The sequence below is a fragment of the Nansenia antarctica genome (assembly GCF_963989245.1).
Source record: "Nansenia antarctica genome assembly, chromosome: 3".
Taxonomy (NCBI): Eukaryota; Metazoa; Chordata; class Actinopteri; order Argentiniformes; family Microstomatidae; genus Nansenia; species Nansenia antarctica.
Window position 1 is genome coordinate 34,756,737 of NC_137688.1, and position 23,805 is coordinate 34,780,541.

Sequence of the window (23,805 nt, forward strand, 5' to 3'; positions counted from 1 at the left end):
TGCTTACTTCTAATTGGTTTCTTTTACCGGACTAGAGCTGCTATTGGTCGAATCGTGTATGTCATTTTCCCCAGCGCGCTAAAACTCTGACTACTACCGTGTGAACAGTGTGAGTTACTGTCGCTTCTCTCTGCTGTGAAATGACGAATAAAACACTTTGAAAACAGAATTGGGGACCCGGTTTTACCGCCAGCAGTCACGTAAGTAACAGCTGACTATCTGTTTATCTGCCGAAGAAGAGACGCGGTGTTTATGAAGTTTGACCACCGCAGTTCATAACGCAGATCTCACAGATGGCTTGATGGATCTATTAGTTAATATATGTGTGCGCGCCTCATCAATAACCTGCGACTTTGACAAGGGCCAAATATTATGGCTGGACGACTGCGTCAGAGCATCTCTGAAACGGCAAGGCTTGTGGGGTGCTCTGTGATATTGTATATGTGCCTCATCAATAAACTGTCTGATATTGTGTATGTGTCTCTTCAATAACCTGCGTGATATTGTATATGTGTCAGGGGTCAGGGTCAGGAGGAGAGATGGATCGGTACAACGAGGTGAAGCTTCATTTGAAGAGCTGGGAGCACTCGTTCCTTCAGCAGCATCACAGGAGACCCAGCAAGGTCTGAACACACACACACACACACACACACACACACACACACACACACACACACACACACACACGCATATTACATACCACTATTGCTATTTATCTTCCCACTCTACTATTGTTGTGTTTCTGTTGCTACTCTACCATATCTGATTTTATTATTAGTAGTATTAGCATTATTATTACTACTGCTACCTCTACCATATCTGATTGTATTATTATTATTATTACTGCTGCCCTCTACTAACCATTTCTAGACAACTATGGGTGTTAAAAGGGTGGGACAAGATGCTTGCTCACATGTGCAAAAGTTGATTGTGAGGCAAAAGTGCATGGGACGTGTGTGCACTGTGTTCTAAATCAGAATATTTGTGTGCGTAAACGTTCTTGCTTTTTTATGTACGCAACCTTTTTATGCCAGTTCAAAGTTTTATAAATGATTTGTCTGTCTGTCTGTCTGTCTCTCTCTGTCTGGCTGTCTGTCTCTCTCTGCCTGTCTGTCTCTTTCTGTCTGTCTGTCTGTCTCTGTCTGTCTGTCTGTCTCTCTCTGTCTGTCTGTCTGTCTGTCTGTCTGTCTGTCTGTCTGTCTCTGTCTGTCTGTCTCTTCTCCAGGAGGACATTGACGGAGCCTCAGAGGACACCAGAAGTACGTACAACCAGCGGAGGCTGGTGGAGGTAGAAATCGGAGGACGGGCTCATTGTAATCCATGCTTTACAATGAGCCCGTCCTCCGACTTCTGCCTCCACCAGCCTGCCCTACAGCCCGCCTGTTAATTATAAATGCTTCATGAAACAAGGCAAGTACAAATTGTTTTGGTGTGTGTGTGTGTGTGTGTGTGTGTAGAGCTGTATAAAGAGTACAGAGACCTGAAGACCCTAACCCTGAAGGAGGGGAGAGGTGACAGACCTTCAGAGCCCCAGCGGGCAGAGAAGGTAGCTAACCTTTGACCCTGACCTTTACCCTAACCTTAACTCTAGACCCTAACTCTAGACCCTAACCCTAACTCTAGACCCCAATACTAGACCCTAACTCTTAATTCTAGACCCTAACTCTAGACCCTAACCTTAACCCTAACTCTAGACCCTAACTCTAGACCCTAACTCTAACTCTAATTCTAGACCCTAACTCTAGACCCTAACCCTAACTGTAGACCCTAACCTCTCCACCAGAGAAGGTAAAGCTAGTCATGCTGTTCTGTTGGTATAAATGTCATACAATACTACAGACTATCTGTCTTGATCCCTTCCCCCCTCTCTTCCCTAGGAGTCTGACTGCTGGGGGGCTCATCTGAACCGTAGCAGCCTCTCCGTGGCCCCCCCCAGCCTGACCCCCCAGGACAGAGAGTCCCTCCAGGCTTCGGCTCAGTTCTATGCCATGAAGCTGAAGGTCAACATGGGGACTCTGACGAAGGTAGGACCTAACCCCAACCCTAACCCTGCTAGACACCATCCTAACAAATTAGGTCTTAGAAATACACTGCTCAAAAGAAATCATATTCAACATATTTCCATTGCAGCTATTCACATGAAATGTATACCAGACATTGCATAGCTTTTTTTTTACGGATTGGAATGTTACAATTTCTTTCGCTGTGTCTTTTTATGGAGTTAATACGAATGTCTGGTCTAAATTTCATGTGAATAGCTGCAATGGAAATATGTTTTAGGAAAGCGGCGTGAAATGTAATCTTTATTTTAGCATGGAGTCCCATTAGCAGAACTCCCTGCATACGCACAGTTTACAACAATACATAATACACATTTACAACATAATAAAACACAATCAAGAAAAACAATATAGATGCAGGTTACAATTATTAATCCAATATTGTTTATGTAAAAAGAACCAGACCAAGAACACCATTTGATATGTCCAGAAAACCTGATAAGTCTAGTGCTGTCAATCGCTCGAATCAATCAAACGTGTTAACGTTTCCAGATTAATCATGAGCTTTAACGTGTCTTAAGTCATTATTTGTAATATAGCTTAATTTGACAAGATGATATTATTGTTATTGCTATATGTAAACTACACTAGACTGTGATGATTATTGTCTTGATGCAGTACAACGTCTCCCCAGGAGGTGGTGCTGTGTTGCATTATTGTCCTAAAGAGAGAACCCTGCAGTCAATGACCATGTGACCTGTCTGTCCTCTGTCCTGCAGTCAATGACCATGTGACCTGTCTGTCCTCTGTCCTGCACTCTCTAGGAGAGACCTGTCAGTCTGAAGAAGTCCTTCACTGCTCGTAGAAACACTCTGAGTCAGACCACCTCCCCCTCCCCCTCCCCCCTGCCCAGGCCTGCCCACCCTTCTCCCTTCCCCCTGCCCAGGCCTGCCCACCCCTCCCCCTCCCCCCTGCCCAGGCCTGCCTACCCTTCTCCCTTCCCCCTGGCTTCACCTTTGCAGCCTGCGGAGCCCCTGGAGCCCTTCCAGACCCTCCCAGCCTCCCCCCCCTCCAGACCAGCCTCACCCCCCTCCAGACCAGCCTCCCCCACCTCCAGACCAGCCTCAACCCCCTCCAGACCAGCCTCAACCCCCTCCAGACCAGCCTCCCCCCCCCCCACCAGCCTCTGGTCCCCAGCAGCGGGGCTGTCCTCCGGGGGCGGCAGGGCGCAGCAGCGTCGCAGCGTCCTGACCCAGAGGCTCTCTTCGGTGGACAGCCGCTGGCTGGAGAGGTGCCAGGTGTTTGGGGAGGTGGAGGCCAGCGAGAGGCCTGTGGTGGGGAACCAGCCTCCTCCCCCTCCCCCTCCCCCGGCCACGCCCACGCCCACGGCGACGCCCACGCCCCAGACAGCTGACCAGGCCCAGGGAGTCCTAACGTCTGCAGCTCCCAAACCTGACTCTGGAGGAGAGAGTGAAAAGAAAGACAGGGGGAAGAGGAGGAGGGGGAGGGGAAGGAAGGATGACAGCGGAGGAGAGGATGGGGAAACCAAAGAGCGTCTCGGAGGACAGGAAGTCTCGGAGGACGCAGTCGTCATCGGCAACGCTGCCAAAAAGCCCAGAGGGAGGGCCAGGAAGAGCAGGGCAGGGGAGGAGGGAGGTGGGGAGCCTGAAGGTGGCAGGGCAGAGGGGGAGGGAGGGGGGGAGCTTGAAGGTGGCAGGGCTGGGCCGGAGAAGAAAGGAGCAAAGAGGAAGAAGAAGAGACAGAGGGACCCGGACACGGATGGAGAGACTCCCGAAGGAGAGGAAGGAACGAAAAAAAAGAAGAAGAGGACCGCCAGGAAGGCAGAGCCTTCAGGGAGTCCAGGGAGGAAGAGGAGGAGGAAGGCTGGTGATGTCACAGAGAAGGAGGGAGGGAGGGAGGAGAGGGGGAAGGCAGGTGATGTCACAGAGAAGGAGGGAGGGACGGAAGGGAGGAGGGGTCCAGCGGAGAACCTTCTAGGAGAGGACGAGGAGGAAATCAGAGCTGCCAGGAGTCAGACCAGGAACACTGTTGCACCCCGGTAAACACACACACACACACACACACACACACACACACACCAGAGACGGCGACCCTGTCAAACCTTGCTAAGTTGAATTCTATTGTATTGTAGACACTATCTCTAAAAACATCTGAGTTCACATCTCAAAGTGACGCCCTGCCTCTTTAGTGAGGAGAACTCTCATTATGTCTGGACGACCTCTAACTGACCTCTAACCCTAATCTGACCTCTGACCTCTGACCTCTAACCTCTAACCTCTAATCCTAACTGGCAGCTTTGATGTGTGTGTGTGTGTGTGTGTGTGTGTGTGTGTGTGTGTGTGCGTGCGTGCGTGCGTGTCTCAGAGCCCGAAACACCTCAGACGGCAACTTTGTGAAGATCAACCTGAAGAAGAAGTCTCACGTGAAAGGCTACGCTCTGAGGGGGGCAGCACTCAGGAAACAGGTAGTAATACTGTCTCTGACCTGAGGGGGGCAGCACTGAGGTAGTAATACTGTCTCTGACCTGAGGGGGGCAGCACCGAGGTAGTAATACTGTCTCTGACCTGAGGGGGGCAGCACTGAGGTAGTGATACTGTCTCTGACCTGACGGGGGCAGCACTGGGGTAGTGATACTGTCTGACCTGAGGGGGGCAGCACTGAGGTAGTGATACTGTCTGACCTGAGGGGGGCAGCACTGAGGTAGTGATACTGTCTGACCTGAGGGGGGCAGCACTGAGGTAGTGATACTGTCTGACCTGAGGGGGGCAGCACTGAGGTAGTGATACTGTCTGATCTGAGGGGGGCAGCACTAAGGTAGTGATACTGTCTGATCTGAGGGGGGCAGCACTGAGGTAGTGATACTGTCTCTGACAGAGGTAGTTTTCTCTCTGTTTCAGATGTACGACCAGAAGTTCCAGTTGAAGGGCGAGAGGTTCGGAGGCGGGTTCGGGCGAGGCAGGGGGGGGTTTGGAGGCGGATTCAGAGGCGGGTTCAATCGCCAAGGCGACAGCTGCTTTAAGTGTGGCGGGACGGGACACTGGGCACGAGACTGCCGGGGCCAAGGTCAGTCACATGACATGACCACATGACATGACCTCCCTGGACCTACCTGTAGATTTGCTGCTCGGTTAGCTAGCTTAGCATAGTCTTGCCATCTCACCTGTGTGTTGTGGGGGGGGGGTTAGGATCTGCAGCTGCGGTCCCACCCAGCACAGCGGAGGCGTCTGCGTTGGAGGAGGAGGAGGAGCTTGAGCTGCCCACGCTGGAGGACGTTGCCAGGGCAACTGGGACACTGCGGGCCACGCCCCCAGGTATGACATCATCATCATACCTGGCATCAAACATACATTTTAAATGTATTGAATAGTGCTGCAAAATAAAATGAGGTAGGCACTAAGGCAACTAAAAAAGAGCAATTATCCACAAAAAGAAATGTTTGTTAGAGAAAAGGTTTGGTCTCAATCAAATATAACAAAGAAAAGTGCAGGAGACTGAGCAAAGAAATTGTTTCTCTCCTGTGTGGACTATTCATTCACAACGTGCTTCCTTTTGAGATGCTCGCGCATCATAGACGTGCTGCCATGATAAGCGAGTTCAGCTTTGCAAATTTTACATTTCACATTCTTTTTTTCAACGTTGTGGTTGAAATGCTCCCACACTTTAGACGTACGAGGACGGGAAAACATTTCTCCGTTTGTTTTTCCGGGGATGTCACTTTGCCCTGGATGACCGACACTGCGCATGTACATCAAAGACACTGGGAGATGCTAGCCAGTGGCAGCTTCAGGGAAGAAAAACGAATGCTTATCGCTTTTTTCAGCTCCAAAAAAACATGCGATGACATATGTTGGCGACGATTTTGGTAATCGACGTCGTCGTGACTAGGAGACTAATCGTGGCAGCCCTAACACAAACACACAGCCCCTGAGTGATCCTGCAGCAGGGAGCCTCGCAGCTATGTCATAGTGGGACTTGTATTGATTGTGTGTGTGTGTGTGTGTGTGTGTGTGTGTGTGTGTGTGTGTGTGTGTGTGTGTGTGTGTGTGTGTGTGTGTGTGCAGCGCCCCGCAGTGTTCAGCAGCAGGGGGAGGAGCAGCAGGATGATGCTGAGGTCCTGCTGAACGTGATTCGTCCAGACTACGAGGCCCCCACCCCTCCCCCCCCCATGGAGCCTCTCTACAGCCTGGGGCTGGACGGCCACGTGCCAGGTGACCTCTGACCCTAACCCCTACTGGCTGCTGTGTGTACTGTCTGACCCCTGTCTGACCTCTGACCCCTACTGGCTGCTATGTGTACTGTCTGACCCCTGACCCTGTCCCCTGACTGACGTCTGTCCGTCTGACTGACTTCAGACTCCAGACCCCTGTCTGACGTCTGTCTGCTGTCTGACCCCTGACCCCTGTCTGACCTCTGACCCCTACAGCTGCGACCCCGGAGGTGTTGAAGGCTCTCAGGGACTTTGGCTACAAGAACTTCAGACCAGGACAGGAAGAGGCCATCATGAGAATACTGACAGGTATCCTCGTCTCCTCTCCTCTCCTCTCCTCTCCTCCTCCTCCTCTCCTCCCCTCCCCTCCCCTCTCCTCTTGTCTTCCTCCTGTCTCCTCCTCTACTCTTCTCCTCCTCCTTTCTCCTCTCCTCCTCCCCTCTCCTCCTCCCCTCTCCTCTTCTCTCCTCCTCCCCTCTCCTCTCCTCCTCTCCTCTCCTCCTCCCCTCTCCTCTTCTCTCCTCCTCCCCTCTCCTCTCTGCTTCTCCTACCTGTACTCTACTCTACCCTACTGATAATGGAAGTGTTAACCTGTGTGTGTGGTGTGGTGTGGTGCAGGCCTGTCTACTCTGGTAGTCTTGTCTACTGGGATGGGGAAGTCGTTGATCTACCAGCTGCCAGCGTTCCTCTACGCCCAGAGGTCCAACAGCATCGCCCTGGTGATCTCTCCTCTGGTCTCTCTGATGGATGACCAGGTAACCCTCTCCGCTGGTCTCTCTCCCCTGGTCTCTCTCCTCTCGTCTCTCTCCCCTGGTCTCTCTCCTCTGGTCTCTCCTGTTCTCTCCTCTGGTCTCTCTCCCCTGGTCTCTCTCCTCTCATCTCTCTCCCCTGGTCTCTCCCCTGGTCTCTCTCCTGGTCTCTCCCCTGGTCTCTCTCCCCTGGTCTCTCCTCTCGTCTCTCTCCCCTGGTCTCTCTCCTCTGGTCTCTCCTCTGGTCTCTCCCCTGGTCTCTCTCCTCTGGTCTCTCCTCTGGTCTCTCCTCTGGTCTCTCTCCTCTGGTCTCTCTCCTCTGGTCTCTTATCAGGCATTGTTTCATACAAAATCGTGTGTGTGTGTGTGTGTGTGTGTAGCTGTCTGGCCTCCCTGCCAACCTGAAGGCAGCCTGTATCCACTCCAACATGTCCAAGAAGCAGAGAGAGGCGGCCATAGAGAAGGTACCTGTCTGTCTCTCCGTCTGACCTGTCTGTCTCTCCGTCTGACCTGTCTGTCTCTCTCCATCTGACCTGTCTGTCTCTCTCCATCTGACCTGTTTGTCTCTCTCCATCTGACCTGTCTGTCTCTCTTCAGTTGACCTGTCTCTCTACATGTGACCTGTTTGTCTCTCTCCATCTGACCTGTTTGTCTCTCTCCATCTGACCTGTCTGTCTCTCTTCAGTTGACCTGTCTCTCTACATGTGACCTGTTTGTCTCTCTCTGTCTGACCTGTCTGTCTCTCTCCATCTGACCTGTTTATCTCTCTCCATCTGACCTGTCTGTCTCTCTTCAGTTGACCTGTCTCTCTACATGTGACCTGTTTGTCTCTCTCTGTCTGACCTGTCTGTCTCTCTCCATCTGACCTGTTTATCTCTCTCCATCTGACCTGTCTGTCTCTCATCTGACCTGTTTGTCTCTCTCTCTCTGTCTGACCTGTCTGTCTCTCTCTGTCTTACCTGTCTGTCTCTCTTCAGTTGACCTGTCTGTCTCTCCATCTGACCTGTCTGTCTCTCTCCATCTGACCTGTCTGTCTCTCTCTGTCTGACCTGTCTGTCTCTCTCCATCTGACCTGTTTGTCTCTCTTCAGTTGACCTGTCTGTTTCTCTCCATCTGACCTGTCTGTCTCTCTCTCATCTGACCTGTCTGTCTCTCCATCACTGTGTGTAGGTGAAGGCGGGCCAGGTGCACGTGCTGCTGCTGTCTCCAGAGGCGCTGGTGGGAGGGGGCCACTCTGGGGGGGGGTGCCTGCCCCCTGTGGACCAGCTGCCCCCGGTGGCGTTCGCCTGCATTGACGAGGCCCACTGCGTCTCTGAGTGGTCCCACAACTTCAGACCCTGCTACCTGCGCCTCTGCAAGGTGACCCTGACCCTAACTCTGACCCTGACCCTAACCCTGACCCTAACTCTGACCCTAACTCTGACCCTGGCCCTAACCCTAACTCTGACTCTGACCCTAACTCTGACCCTAACTATGACCCTAACCATGACCCTAACTAACACTGACCCTGACCCTAACTCTGACCCTGACCCTAACTCTGACCCTAACCCTAACCCTAACTCTAACTCTGACTCTGACCCTAACTCTGACCCTAACTATGACCCTAACCATGACCCTAACTAACACTTACCCTAACTATGACCCTAACTCTGACCTTGACCCTAACACTGACCCTAACTCTGACCCTAACCATGACCGTAACTCTGACCCTAACTGACCTAACTCTAACTCTGACCCTAACTATTACCCTAACTCTAACTCTAACACTGACCCTAACTCTGACCCTGACACTAACTCTAACTCTGACCCTAACTCTGACCTTGACCCTGACCCTAACTTTAACTCTGACCCTAAACCTGAATGTAAACTTAACCACAGTGATAGTGGGTGAATGTTCAGAAGAGGGCGGCGACCTAGATTTGTTCCTTCCCCGTTAAGTGAATAATTAATAGATTGCTCAAGTAGACAATTAAGATAGATTTATTCCATACAGCGCTGGGCAGCCTCTCAACACACGGCAAGCAACGAGGAGAGGCACGCCCCGAATGACACTTTGCAGCGGGCTTATATTCTAGATTTCCGCTGACTCCGGAAACAGCTGTACCTTGCCAATCACCAGTCACCAGTCATACATGTTGTTTACATACTAAAGTTAGATGTGGCTTTCGCCTCTTTCCAATACCATAACGGGCTGGTCCACTGACCTATTGACCTCAGTACCCATATAAGTCTCCATCCTGTGTCCCTGTCGTGTCACCCTGCTGACCACTGGTAACCTATACTGGTCCCCACTAGCTGTGGTCTCTATATTTGGCTCAGGTCCAGTTACAGCAAATCATGTTCACTAAGAGTGGCCAGTTTATGTCCTGAGAGTGGACACACTTAAAGTATGCTTAAGGTCAAACCATGAGTATTGCTATATTCGATAGACACCCAGCATTTGCACATAGCTACATAAAACGCATCATATCAGCTCACTCTTTTTTTTCTCCTCTAATGGACAGTAACTTTAATTATTTCTCTTTCTTTCCACATGGCTGAGATCTTGCATTCCTCCCCCGGAATTGTCATCAAAGGACTTTCCCCATAGACAAATACAATTCCTCAGTCATGTGGCCTGACAAAGTGAACAAACATCTCATTCCACAATTGACTTGGCATGAGTAAAAGGTCACTTTGTGGTTAACTACTCTGATTAATAATCACCTTCTTTGGATAAAAACCTTTGTTGTTTAAAGGAGAAAATATCCAAATAGGTTTCTCATTGCTATGTCTAACTACTCATTACAAATGAAGTAGGTATCATTTCCATCATTAAGTCAAATCAAATGTTTTTCCATAGTTTGTTACATAATTATACATTTTAACAAATAGGGATATCGTCAATCAGTTTCTTTAGGTGTCTTGGTTCTTCGATATCCTAGGTCGATCTTCAACAGAGGGACCATCATGCTTTTCCGGTCGCAATGAGGCACTATCTGAGATGCTGGTGGAACATTCTTCCATTGTTGTCTGCTTTCGCCATGTTGTCCTCTTGTATTGTTGCTGTGTTATTGAGAGACTCACAGTAGAAATTATTTCATTCACCATCATGATGCTTGCTCAAATGTTTTAACAGTGTTATTGAAACTCTAAATCCTTACCCCCTACTTTTCTCTCCCCTATTGTTCTATGTCCCCATTGTCTGATCTTAAAGGTTTACTCCTGTTGTGGTGAATACGTACAACAATCGTCAACAAACTGGCAAACTCCTGCAACTGAGTCTAGTGCGCTATTCGGTTTAACTCCCTGGATGTCACGACGCATGCGAACAAGATTAGTGTCAGAGTCTTCAGTTAAAGTAAAGTCTGTTTCGTTAGTTAACACCCAGAGCGTATACAGAACCGATAAAATTGTGGCAATCCATCTTATGCACAACGAGGCCAGGATCACACGGTTTCTCTCGGCACGCATCGTCTGTCCGGTATCTCTTGTCCTAGTTTCAATCTTAATTCACAACAACATCAAGAATAATTATTAATAGCAGAGATAGTCATCATTATGGTACTGGAATCAGTAATCGTTTGTCATAATACGTGTTTTCCCCTTTGCTTGGTTCTCATCGTCAGAGTTGAGAGTGGGTTGGGCTCCCTGTGGTCCCCCCCATCTAGTGAGTTATGCACTTGCCTGCTGAAACATTTTTAGATACAGGGATTGCACAATCGTTAAGTACAGGTAGACAGACATTTAGTTTCTCTCAAAATGGTTAACTCGTCCTTCATCAATGCTCCTAGAGGAAACAAAAGGATTTGTCATTTGAAGTTCATGCCATGGGTATCAAACTAGGACGTGTGTTGTAAAAACCCGTGAACCGTCCCTTTAATATCCAAATCAGTCTTCAATACTTAGTTTATTCATTGTCAATGTGCAATCTGAGTCAATTCCACTAAGCATACTTTTAATGAGGTAGATAGGTTCTATTCTACCCGTATGTTAAAAAATTCTGATCATAATCATAACTGATGGCTTGAATACTTCCCCGTTGGTCTATGTACACTATAAGCTTATTTTGCATTAAGGTTTAAATTTGCTGTGAACATTTAAATGTTCTATCCCTCTCTTATAATCAAATATTTCTCAGTCAATCACCCGTTGGTTTTAGTAGATTTATCAGAGACATTCTTGAGTCAGTGTGAATGGTTTTCTATCATAAATGTTGCTTTAATGTGTAATGCTCGTGCATTCAGCTGTTGGCCGATTAACACTGTTGATTGTGAAGTACTGTCATATTCGTATGTGTAATTGCTTTATCAAAGTCTGTAGTCTGTCATGTCATTATCATGTTTCCGCTTCCAAACAGAAAAACAACATTTTCATTTACAGTTACACAGAGAATTATTATTTGTGGTTTCCCCTTTCTCTCATCCGTCAATCGTTCACTTTCATTTCAGCCCCCACTTCTGTTAGATTGGCCCTCAGCAACGCCCCCGTTTTTAGTCCGTCGCTCAGTTTCCCTGCATTTTCTTGGTTCTGTCAGGAGATAGAATTGGCAAGAGTTGTCACAATGTTCTTGGTTCTGTCTGTTTGGGACTACCTTCCAATCAAATGTCACATATTCCTCTTTGCTTGTGTGAACATCAACTAGTCATCAATGCATGGTCTTATCTCTGTTCACTAAGTAAATTCAAATGTTACGTTTGCTGAGTCAATGCAGAATTGTATGATAATTACAATAAGAGACAACTACATTTTCATGTCTAACACTTCTATGTGTTCTCCGCGTGTCTGTGTCTCTGTGTCACCGAGCTGCGTCTTGTTGGCAAGGGCAGTTCTATTAATAGTGTAGGTTCCGAGTGTCGTCTCTGGTGCAGCGTTGTGGAGCAGTGTTTTACCCCTCGTCTCTTTACCACCTTTTGCTGTTGGTGCTAAGCTATTTAGCTTGTCCTGAAAATACAATAGTTATTCATTTCACTCTTTATCATTTGTTTACAATATGTTAATCAATACAAGGATTATTATTACTTAACTCAATGATTTCCCTATAACTCTATCACTCGACATGCTTCACGTACGACTTCATTACCCATAATGCTTAGTATTCATTCCATCCCTCTAGGTCCGTGTATTGCGCAAGCTCCAAGACTTGTGGTTGGTGTCGCTTATTAAACAATCCCAAAGCTTCTAATTCCCTTATTCGTTTTTCAATCAATGCTGGTGTCATTGAGAAAATGTCTGGTGTTGATAATTTAAAGTTTTTCGCATCGTCTCCAATACCATCTAGAATCATATTTGTAAAGAAAGCGTTAGGTTTGTCCTCTAATTCCAAATTCGCCTTTTCTCTCCAGGTATTTTGGAATCTGATTACAAAGTCAGACATTGTTTCATTAGGCTTGCGTTTACAGTTCAGAATTTGTGAGATATCACGGTTTTGGCTGGCATGTTCGTTTAGAAATTTGGTTAATTGTTCAATGCGAGTCAACTTGTGTTCATTTTTAAACCATGGGAATCGTTCATTAATTGTTTTTCCTCTACATGGCCCATCATTATTTTCATTCAAAGTTTCACAAGCATTTATCAAAGTATCAATTTCAACATCTGGCATTAACGTGATCAGAATGTATCTTAAATCCGTGCCATTCAAATTACCATGTAGCAACATTGTTTTATACCAATTTATGAATCCTTTTGGGTTAATCAAGGGTCTGGGTGCGTCGACTATGATTGCAGATACGTCAGATATGGTTAATGGTTTATACAGGACTTTCTCCTCTATAGTTAGCAGTGGCGCTTGCACCTGGATCACGCTGCGTCTCACAGCCTGCTCAGCCTGCACCGTCTGTACAGGAGGAGACACGATCTGTACCTCCCTTATCTTGGGTATAGGGTTAGACCTATTGTGTTCCTTCTTTCTGACAATATTACCAGGCCATTGATTAGACATTATTACCCATGCTTGATAGACTTCTTTCATGTAATCAATATCCCATAATGGGTCGCAAATGCTTATGTTTGATATCAAATATTCGTCAATAATCTTTAGTTTATTCTTTTCAAAACTCCCGATACTTGGGAAATTATCGTCACTCCATTCCGCAATCTTTGTTAGAAATGGTTCTGCATAGAATGGTCCTAATTTAAGTAAAATCCATCCTTTTGGTGTCACTGTATCAGTGTATTTTATCGGAATATCAATTATGTGTGGATCAATTTCCAATAGTTTCTTAATAGCTTTCCTTTCCCCTCTTGGCAGGTCCCTAACCAACTTATACTTAATAATCCGTTTCTCACAATTTGCCGTCCTAGACTTTTGATTACCCATGTTTGATTAATTACACTGCACACAATGTTAGTAAAAAGGAATTCTTTTATCTAAATTGTCTCGTTAGAGCTTTATAGTTACCCAATTCGTGTTTATTCCTTGTTATATACTTTAATTCAGTCTGTTGTATTGCGTTTCATCAAGGTCATTTAAATCCACGTCTCATCTGTTCTCTCCTGTCTCAATAAATCAATCTTGTCACTCAAATCTGTTGCGCTGTAACATTAACACAAATACCATATCTTTTCAAATTCTTATCGTCCTACAACTGTCTTATTACCGCTGATCTTTATCTTTCATTATCCTGTTTCTCTACAGAATATACCCACATTACTAGACCTCTTATAAACACTTTCTTTAAATCATACTTCAAATTACATACCATAACCGCTTGCGTGTCAATACCTTATTCATTTAACCATCTTAATCAACATTCTACTTCTGAGTTTCAAATCCTGTGCTATGACACAATACCATATTTCTGTACCATACAGATAACCATAATACTGTATTTCTGTTGACTTCAAGCGTGCTCTGCAGTTCACCTTATTTCCTGTCAAATGCCTCAATATCTTAAAATAAAACCCCACGGAATGCCCAATTCCGTTTAATCAATTCTTCTATGAATTAATCAATATCCAGTATCAGTATGTCACCTCCAGAGTGACACCTAGCAGCTCTGTCCTTTTATAACGCATTATCCTATATGTGAATAAATGACCTTTATGTACACAGCAATACTCAAACTTTAATATTTAGTCCAATTCAGTCATTAGCCCCCCCTTCATCAAATTCATTCCCCTTTCCTTCATTCAAGGAAAAAATTACAGGTTTTTCTCTCTAGAACAACAATTCAGGTTAAAGCACACAACCACACTGTGTTTATCTGCCTTACCTGTCTCGCTGAATCTAGGATCCTGTTCGTTAAACGCCAATTGATAGTGGGTGAATGTTCAGAAGAGGGCGGCGACCTAGATTTGTTCCTTCCCCGTTAAGTGAATAATTAATAGATTGCTCAAGTAGACAATTAAGATAGATTTATTCCATACAGCGCTGGGCAGCCTCTCAACACACGGCAAGCAACGAGGAGAGGCACGCCCCGAATGACACTTTGCAGCGGGCTTATATTCTAGATTTCCGCTGACTCCGGAAACAGCTGTACCTTGCCAATCACCAGTCACCAGTCATACATGTTGTTTACATACTAAAGTTAGATGTGGCTTTCGCCTCTTTCCAATACCATAACGGGCTGGTCCACTGACCTATTGACCTCAGTACCCATATAAGTCTCCATCCTGTGTCCCTGTCGTGTCACCCTGCTGACCACTGGTAACCTATACTGGTCCCCACTAGCTGTGGTCTCTATATTTGGCTCAGGTCCAGTTACAGCAAATCATGTTCACTAAGAGTGGCCAGTTTATGTCCTGAGAGTGGACACACTTAAAGTATGCTTAAGGTCAAACCATGAGTATTGCTATATTCGATAGACACCCAGCATTTGCACATAGCTACATAAAACGCATCATATCACACAGCGGGACGCAGAAACACACTTCTATTGTCTGGAGAAAAGCCTGACACACACACACACACACCCATGCTACATCTGACTCTGAGTGTGTGCGTGTGCGTGTTCCAGGTTCTAAGGGAGCGTCTGGGGGTGCGCTGCCTGCTGGGTCTGACTGCCACGGCGACCGTCTCCACGGCGATGGACATCGCCCATCACCTGGACATCACAGATGAGGAGGGCGTGGCTGTCCGCTCCGCTGCCGTACCGCCCAACCTGCAGCTGTCTGTCTCCATGGATACAGACAAGGACCAGGTACACACACACACACACACACACACCATACACACCACATACCACCCCCCCCACACACACACACCACATACCACACACCACACACACACACATATACTACAAACTCACTGTGTGTGTCTCTGTGTGTGTGTGTGTGTGTCTGTGTCTGTGTCTGTGTCTGTGTCTGTGTCTGTGTCTGTGTCTGTCTGTGTGTGTGTGTCTGTGTGTGTGTCTCTCTCCAGGCCCTGGTGTCTCTAGTGTTGGCTCAGAGGTTCGGGTGTCTGGACTCCATCATTGTGTACTGCACCCGGCGGGAGGAGACGTCGCGCGTGTCTGCGCTGCTCCGGACACGCCTGCAGGGGGTGGTGGTGAGGGAGGGCGGCCCCACGCCCGCCCAGGAGGACCACAACCCCCTGAAGGAGAAGAAGAAGGCTCTGGGTAAGGCCCCAGCGCAGGGGGAGCACCACACTGGTCCTCACAGTCAGTGTGTTACTGGCTCCTATGCAAACCAGAGAGAGAAGAATGGTGTGGTGTGTGCGTGCGTATGGTGTGTGTGTGTGTGTGCGTGTGTGTGTGTGCGTGCGTGTGTATGGTGTGTGTGTGTGTGTGTGTGCGTGCCTGTGCGTGCCTGTGCGTATGGTGTGTGTGTGTGTGTGTGTGCGTGCGTATGGTGTGTGTGTGTGTGTGTGTGTGTGTGTGTGTGTGTGTGTGTGTGTGCGTGTGCGTATGTATATATGTGCCTGTGGCTGTGTGGAGTGACCTCTGTGACCTCTGACCCCAGCCAGGAAGCAGATCAGGAAGCCGCTGCGCTGGGTGGCGGAGGCGTACCACGCCGGCCTGTCTGGGGCGGAGCGCCGCCGCGTTCACAACAACTTCATGTGCGGGCAGCTCAGGGTGGTGGTCGCCACGGTAGCCTTCGGCATGGGGCTGGACAAGTCTGACGTCAGAGGTACTGGGGATTATAATCATACTGCAACAACAATATCATCATAATATCACCATATATTATTACATGTTTATTATTTATGTAAATACATTTCAGCGTTGTTGAAAATCAATGACACTCACTAGTGAACTAACACAATATCGTTTTATATATTTGTTATTTAATAAGAATAAGAATAAGAATAAGAATCTAATACTAACTGTATTGTAAGTATGGCAGGTATCATCCATTACAACATGGGTTAGGGGAGGTTAATATGGTGTAACTATGGTTACAGGTATGGTCCATTACATTGTGGGTTAGGGGAGGTTAATATGGTGTAACCATGGTTACAGGTATGGTCCATTACATTGTGGGTTAGGGGAGGTTAATATGGTGTAACCATGGTTACAGGTATCATCCATTACAACATGCCCAAGAGCTTTGAGAGTTACGTCCAGGAGATCGGGAGGGCAGGGAGAGACGGGGGGCAGGCACACTGTCACCTGTTCCTGGACCCTGAGGTATGTCTGTCTGTCTGCCTGTCTGTCTGTCTGCCTGTCTGTCTGTCTGCCTGCCTGTCTGCCTGTCTGTCTGTCTGTCTGTCTGCCTGTCTGTCTGCCTGTCTGTCTCTGCCTGTCTGCCTGTCTGTCTGCCTGTCTGTCTGTCTCTGCATGTCTGCCTGTCTGTCTGTCTGTCTGCGTGCCTGTCTGCCTGTCTGTCTGTCTATCTCTGCATACCTGCCTGTCTGCCTGTCTGCCTGTCTGTTTGCCTGCCTGTCTGTCTGTCTGCCTGTCTGCCTGTCTGTCTGTCTGGTTGTCTGTCTCCCCCATGGTGGTTATAATATATATAAACTATGCCATACTGAATCACAATATTATTCAAAGCACTAACATTGTGTGTGTGTGTGTGTGTGTGTGTGTGTGTGTGCGTGCGTGCGTGCGTGCGTGCGTGTGTGCGTGTGCGTGTGCGTGTGTGTGTGGGTGTGTGTGTGTAGGGAGGGGACCTACATGAGTTGCGTAGACACATCTACGGGGACACGGTGGACCGTTACACAGTGAAGCGTCTGGTCCAGAAGGTGTTCCCCCCCTGCACCTGCCTGCAGATCCACCGCCGACAACAACAACTGCTGCTGCAGGTACAGGGTATCTGCGGTGTCTTGAAAAGTATTAAAAGTTGATAAATCAATTTTGGGAAAATCAAGACCCTTAATAAGTATTAAAAAGTATTATTGAGAGTTCTTGAATTTTGTAGGTATTTTTCTGAATTAGACTCTGTCCAAAGGGTTTGAGTCCTAAAAACTTTTAGTCAAAGTTAGTTTTATTAAAAAACAGAGATGAATAGGAAATTCTGTTGTATGATCAGTGTTGGGCACGTTACTTTAAAAAAGTAATTAGTTATAGTTAGTAACTGAATTACTTCATTATAAAAGTAACTAGTTACTAGGGAAAGTAACTATTGCGTTACTTTTTTGCCACGGTGCAGCGGGCTAGCGGGTCCCTATCAGGAAGAAAATAATTTGGATTTTTTTTTTTTCTGAGCAGGTTTCAGCAGGGAACTTTTCATATTTATTGCACTTCAACAGACCACAACTGGTAGACATACTGTACTTCAAGTATTTTCTTCATTACAAAAGTAAACATTTAACAATATGAAGTGCTTTTAAATCTTTGTAGTGTAAATTAAATAAATCTAACTGTCACACAACTTCAGACAACTGGTAGACATACTGTAACTTCAAGTATTTTCAACACAACAAAAGTAAACAGTTAAACAATATGAAGTGCTTTTAAAGTAGTACTGAAATAGTGCCTGTACTTCCACCGTGAAAACGCCACGTTCACCTCAGAACACTCGCGACTCGCCATTGCTGCGTGTATCTCTCTGATAGTTTGAGTGTGTGTGTGATGCTGTGCGCGCGTGTGGTTTGTGTGTAGAAACATCCGCACAACACTGAACTATGGTTGGCTTACCATGAAATGTTCTCTACCATAGCCAATCATGATCACTTAAGCGGTTGTCTCGCCCCTCCCCTCCCCCCTCACCAACAAACAAACAAAAAACACCTTTGCAGCTGCGACTGAGGTCGGATGACAATGAGAAGCGTCAGTAGTAACGCGCCGCATTGAATTACCGGTAACGGTAACGGCGTTGTAACGATGGAAATAGTAATTAATTAGATTACCCGTTACTGAAAAAAATAACGGCGTTAGTAACGCCGTTTATTTTAACGCCGTTATTCACATCACTGTGTATGATAGTGGTCTAGTCTATTGCAAACTAAAACTGTTAAGTTAAAAGGTTCACTGATGGTAAACGGTGACAGCTCCAAGTGGCGGTGAGGTCTGGAAAAATATTGACAAGGTCTTTAAAAAGTCTTAGAAAGGTATTGAAATTAACCTCAAGATTCCTGTATATACCCTGAGGTGACCCAGCCCTAACCTTAGACCCAGCCCTAACCCCAGACCCAGCCCTAACCCCAGACCCAGCCCTAACCCCAGACCCAGCCCTAACCTTAGACACAGCCCTAACCCCAGACCCAGTCCTAACCTTAGACCCAGAAGGTGTTCCCCCCCTGCACCTGCCTGCAGATCCACCGCCGACAACAACAACTGCTGCTGCAGGTAACACAGCCCTAACCCCAGACCCAGCCCTAACCTTAGACCCAGTCCTAACCCTAGACCCACCCAGCCCTAACCTTAGACCCAGCCCTAACCTTAGACCCAGCCCTAACCCTAGACCCAGCCCTAACCCTAGACACAGCCCTAACCAGTGATGTAGTCTACGTGATACGCAGGACTACGCCGTATACCCACTAGGAAAGGCCAAGGATTTCCGTATACCCACTTAAAAATGCGCGAGGATACGTAACAGCGTTTTGTGACAGAACTTTCACACTTTTATTCATAAAATTCACCCCGTCTGTGTTACGAAGCACTTACTTCGAACTTTCTGACATGTTTGTTATCGCATAACCAGTCGTTCAGAATGCTCTCAGTATTTCCCCTACAATTGCCTTGGGGTGGGCGGGCCAGACCTACCTCCACACTTCGCTTCGTGCCGCGCTGGAGAATGGTTTTGTTTTGTTTTGTTTTGACGCGAGAGAGTTTTTGCAGGGTGAAAGCTCTGCAGAAGAAAGTAAGCAAGTTGAAACGTTAGCAAATATAATTACTGTGTTATGACAGAGAAAGTTGGTTCAAATGAGTCGTTATTATTGTGACTAGAAAGTGTCTGATTATAGTTTCATGGTGTGAATAATAGTGTCAAAGAACTAGCAAGCTAGCTAGCGTGCTAAGAGGTGATTAGATGAGCTAGTCTGCTGCACACATGCCAGCTAAAGAGCTAACTGGAGACACTTTATTATTTTACTTAAAGTAGATATACAATATTTCTTATTCTGCTAGAATTGGGCTTTATGGTAATACCATAAACCTTAGACCCAGCCCTAACCCCAGACCCAGCCCTAATCCCAGACCCAGCCCTAGCCTTAGACCCAGTGTGTGCTATATAAATAAACTTGCCCTGCCATACTCTGTTCCACCTGGGGGAAGCGCTGTCTCAATGTTCAATGACAACAAACGTTTCATCTGAATGTTCATCTGTCAGGTTCAGGAGCAGGCCGATGACTCAGAGATGTGTGAGCTGATGGACCAGACAGACAGGACGGACCAGACAGACAGGAGGGACCAGACAGACAGGACGGACCAGAGAGACAGGTCGGACCAGACAGACAGGTCGGACCAGACAGACAGGACGGACCAGACAGACAGGACGGACCAGACAGACAGGACGGACCAGACAGACAGGACGGACCAGACAGACAGGACGGACCAGACAGACAGGACGGACCAGACAGACAGGAAGGACCAGACAGACAGGAAGGACCAGACAGACAGGACGGACCAGACAGACAGGACGGACCAGACAGACAGGAAGGACCCCACCAGGGACGTACCATTGCAGGACCAGCCAGAGGAGGAGGGGGGTGGAGGGGAGGAGCAGCCCGAGGCGGGCTGTGATTGGTCCACAGCGAGGGTGTGTCACAGCCATGAGAGAGCCATCCCCATTCAGGAGACGGTGGAGGAGCTGGACATCACTGAAGAGGGTGAGACACACACACACACACACACACACACACACACACCCTGGACATCACTGAGGAGGGTGAGACACACACACACACACACACACACATACACACACACACATACACACACACACACACACACACACCCTGGACATCCCTGAGGAGGGTGTGACACACACACACACACACACACACCCTGGACATCACTGAGGAGGGTGACACACACACACACACACACACACAACCTGGACATCCCTGAGGAGGATGAGACACACACACACTCACCCCCCCCTTCCCTCTGCCCCCCCCCCCCCAGGCCTGGAGACCCTGCTGTGCTACCTGGAGCTCCACCCCCGGCGCTGGCTCACCCTGCTGCCCCCCACGCTGTCCTCCTGCAGGCTGCTCTGCCGGGGGGGGCCGGCCATGCTGCGCTCCCTCACCTCCATGTACGGAACAGCTCCTGTGTGTGTGTGTGTGTGTGTGTGTGTGTGTGTGTGTGTGTGTGTGTGTGTGAGTGTGAGTGTGAGTGTGAGTGTGAGTGTGAGTGTGAGTGTGAGTGTGAGTGTGAGTGTGAGTGTGAGTGTGAGTGTGAGTGTGAGTGTGAGAGTGTGGTGTGTATATCTGTCTCTGTCTGTCTGTTTGTCTGTCTGTGTGTGGTGTGTGTATGTGTCTGTGTGTTTGCGTCTGTGTTTGTGGTGTGTGTGGGTATGTATGTATGTACTGTATGTATGTATGTATGTACAGTGCCCTCCACAATTATTGTAATAAATTAAAGGTTGGATCTAATTTATGACAGTGTGACATTAAGCTAATTTTAGCAAAACATTTTATAACCCTTTTTACTCATCTTTACCAGGGGTGTCAATAATTATGGAGGGCACTGTGTGTGTGTGTGAGTGTGTGTGTGTGTGTGTGTGTGTGTACGAGTGTGTGTACGAGTGTGTGTGTGTGTGTGTGTGTGTGTGATAGCTGAGTATCGGCAGTGAGGTGATGAGTGTGTCGTTGTCATGGCAGCTGTCCGCCTGTTGCCGTGGTGTTGGCGAGGAAGCGGTTGTCGGGGGAGCGCGTGGCGGACTGTGATTCGCTGGACTTTGACGTGGTGGAGGTGGCGGACAGGATGGGGTGGGACCTCCGGCTGGTGAAGAGAGGCCTGAGACAGCTGCAGCACGCAGGTAGGGGGAGGGGCCTGGGGGGGAGAGGGGCGTGGGGGAGGGGGAGGGGCCTGGGGGGGAGAGGGGCGTGGGGGAGGGGGAGGAGCCTGAGACAGCTGCAGCACACAGGTAGGGGGAGGGGGGAGACAGCTAGAACACAAAGGTGGGGGGAGGTACATTGTATACATACAGTGTGTGTGTGTGCGTGTGCGTGTGCGTGTGTGTGTCCTCAGGTCGTGGTGTGTTGGTGGAGTTCTCAGCTCTGTCGTTCTACCTGCGTTCCCATGGCGACCTGCAGGATGAGGAGATGGACCAGGTGACTGACTTCCTGCACGGCCGCGTCCAGACGCAGGAGAACACACTCCTCTACCAGCTGACGGCCTGCTTCAACGCCTTCCGCAGGTCTCACACACACACACACACACACACACACACACACACACACAGGCACTCACATACATAATTTTGTGTCCCAACCATGGCATATAAGCATGTGTATTGATTCATTGTGTGTGTGTGTGTGTGTGTGTGTGTGTGTGTTACAGCGTGGCCTATCGAAGTGTGAGTTCCTGTATGGATGAGCTGGAGGAGGGACGGAGCCTGCAGCTGAAGGGGCTTCTGGGAGATTATTTTGATAAGAGGCGGGACTTGGACCTCAGCAAGAAGTACCAGGACGAGCAGCAGGAAGAGGAGGAGCTTAACAAATTCAAGGTAGATTTTTACTTCAACCCTGACTGGTTCTACTGGTTTCAAGTTTATTGTTACGTCAGGTTACACAAGTGTCAGAGTGAAATTCTTAAGCCCAATGCACACGGTGTGCGATTTTGTCGCACTGCCGAATTCGATTCCATTGTTTTGAATGAGACCCAATGAGACAATGCACACGGCGTGCGATGCGATATTGTCGCACGACAACATTCGATTCTCCATTCACATTCATTCATTCATTGGTGTGAATTGAGAATCGAATGTTGTCGTGCGACAAAATGGCACGCCGTGTGCACTGGCCTTTAGGCTTCATTTCCTGACATCAGCAGCACAAGGCAATAAGGCAATAGACATCATTCAAGATTTTAAAAAAGTGACAATAGTACAGGACATAAGTGACAAATAATACAATTAGCAGAACCACTAGTAATAAAATAGATAGTTCAATTAGTAAGGTGGCTGTGAGCTTAAGGTTGAGGTAGTCTGAATACATGGGGTGTGCTTGGGGAAGATTAATTAGTTAATTGTCTTCAGTGGGCTTGTTTATGAGCCTGATGGCCTGGGGGAAGTAGCTGTTGGTGACCCTCTGAGTTTTGGCCCTGAGGCTCCAGAAGAGGCTTTTTCTACTGGTTATAATTAGGGATGTCCCGATCCGATATTGATATCGCATAGCGCTGCGATATTGGACCTGAATGCTGGATCGCAGATCGCACCAGAAAAAAAATAGGCTGCGATCTGCGTGCCCGATCTGGCGTGTCACTCACGTGATGACAACAGTAGTAGTCAGTGGTCACATGCATGAGAGTTGGCTAGTAGCTACCTGTGTGTAATAGGGGTGCAACGGTTCTCGGTTTTTTTACGGACGGTACGGTTTGCGTTCCACGGCTCAATTCACTAGTGAACCGTGACGGTTTTCGGTTTATGCTGCGATTTGGCTGCGTTCGTAAATTAGCTCTGAGAGTGCCGCAACAGTTTGAGGAAGCCCCGGATTCCTACAAGTCTGCGGTGTGGGGTCATTTCGCTTTTCCCGTTGAATACGACAATAAGGGGGGGGAAACAGTGGACAGAAATATTACTGTCTGCAAGCTCTGCTTAAAGCGTGTGCCATATGCAAATGGTTGCACCTCTAACATGAACCAGCATATTCGCCGCTACCACTCAACGATAACACTGACTGGGAGCAGGAAAGCCAGTCAGGTAGCGTCAGTGAGCAGACAGCAGTCTCTCTCTGATGCATTCGGACAGACGTACACTACCACTTCAGAGAAACACAAAAAAATAACCAATGCAGTGGGGATGTTCATTGCAAAGGATTTGCAGCCCTTTTCGGTGGTTGGAGATTTGGGTTTTCGAAATCTGATAAAAACTCTCGAGCCCCGTTACAGTGTCCCCTCCCGTAGATCATTCAGCACCAAAATAATCCCCGGTATTTACCAAACAACGCGCAGAGGCATTGAAGACGATTTGGCAAAAACACAGAGCTTTGCACTGACTACGGAGGGTTGGACCTCCCGGGCAACGGAGAGTTACCTCACTGTCACGGTCCACTACATGTCACCGGATTGGGAGATGAAGAGCGCAGTACTGCAAACTCGTCCACTATACGAAAGCCATACCAGCGCGCACCTGGCAGAGGAACTAACAAATGCAGTGACTGAGTGGAAGTTGGAGAGGCCAAACATAACAATTCCCGTAACAACAGACAACGCAGCAAATATCGTAAATGCGATCCATGAAGCTGGTGGACTGGGGCCACAGATCGGCTGCTTTGCGCACGTCGTAAATCTCGCCGCCAAGAAGGCAGTGGCAATAACCCCGGTGTCCCGCCTCCTGGGTAAGATCAGACATGCAGTCACTT

At 47.9% G+C, this 23,805-nt stretch overlaps 1 protein-coding gene across 1 annotated transcript in view; it reads left to right on the forward strand.

Annotated features, from left to right (window-relative positions):
* Window positions 1-539: 539 nt before the first annotated feature.
* Window positions 540-23,805, forward strand: part of recql4 (RecQ helicase-like 4) — a gene marked incomplete at both ends in the record, with an annotated part of 28,718 nt that continues 5,452 nt past the window's right edge. The window contains 24 exons of the mRNA XM_080527201.1: window positions 540-623; window positions 1,878-2,024; window positions 2,825-2,946; window positions 3,184-3,427; window positions 3,569-3,846; window positions 4,386-4,485; window positions 4,919-5,084; window positions 5,216-5,332; window positions 6,083-6,229; window positions 6,445-6,537; window positions 6,847-6,983; window positions 7,358-7,441; window positions 8,148-8,336; window positions 14,915-15,097; window positions 15,319-15,514; window positions 15,858-16,025; window positions 16,416-16,525; window positions 16,999-17,139; window positions 18,557-18,625; window positions 19,965-20,106; window positions 20,405-20,534; window positions 21,103-21,260; window positions 21,473-21,641; window positions 21,785-21,950. Coding sequence (XP_080383327.1) covers window positions 540-623; window positions 1,878-2,024; window positions 2,825-2,946; window positions 3,184-3,427; window positions 3,569-3,846; window positions 4,386-4,485; window positions 4,919-5,084; window positions 5,216-5,332; window positions 6,083-6,229; window positions 6,445-6,537; window positions 6,847-6,983; window positions 7,358-7,441; window positions 8,148-8,336; window positions 14,915-15,097; window positions 15,319-15,514; window positions 15,858-16,025; window positions 16,416-16,525; window positions 16,999-17,139; window positions 18,557-18,625; window positions 19,965-20,106; window positions 20,405-20,534; window positions 21,103-21,260; window positions 21,473-21,641; window positions 21,785-21,950 — 3,540 coding nt within the window. The remainder of the gene's footprint in view (window positions 624-1,877; window positions 2,025-2,824; window positions 2,947-3,183; window positions 3,428-3,568; window positions 3,847-4,385; window positions 4,486-4,918; window positions 5,085-5,215; window positions 5,333-6,082; window positions 6,230-6,444; window positions 6,538-6,846; window positions 6,984-7,357; window positions 7,442-8,147; window positions 8,337-14,914; window positions 15,098-15,318; window positions 15,515-15,857; window positions 16,026-16,415; window positions 16,526-16,998; window positions 17,140-18,556; window positions 18,626-19,964; window positions 20,107-20,404; window positions 20,535-21,102; window positions 21,261-21,472; window positions 21,642-21,784; window positions 21,951-23,805) is intronic.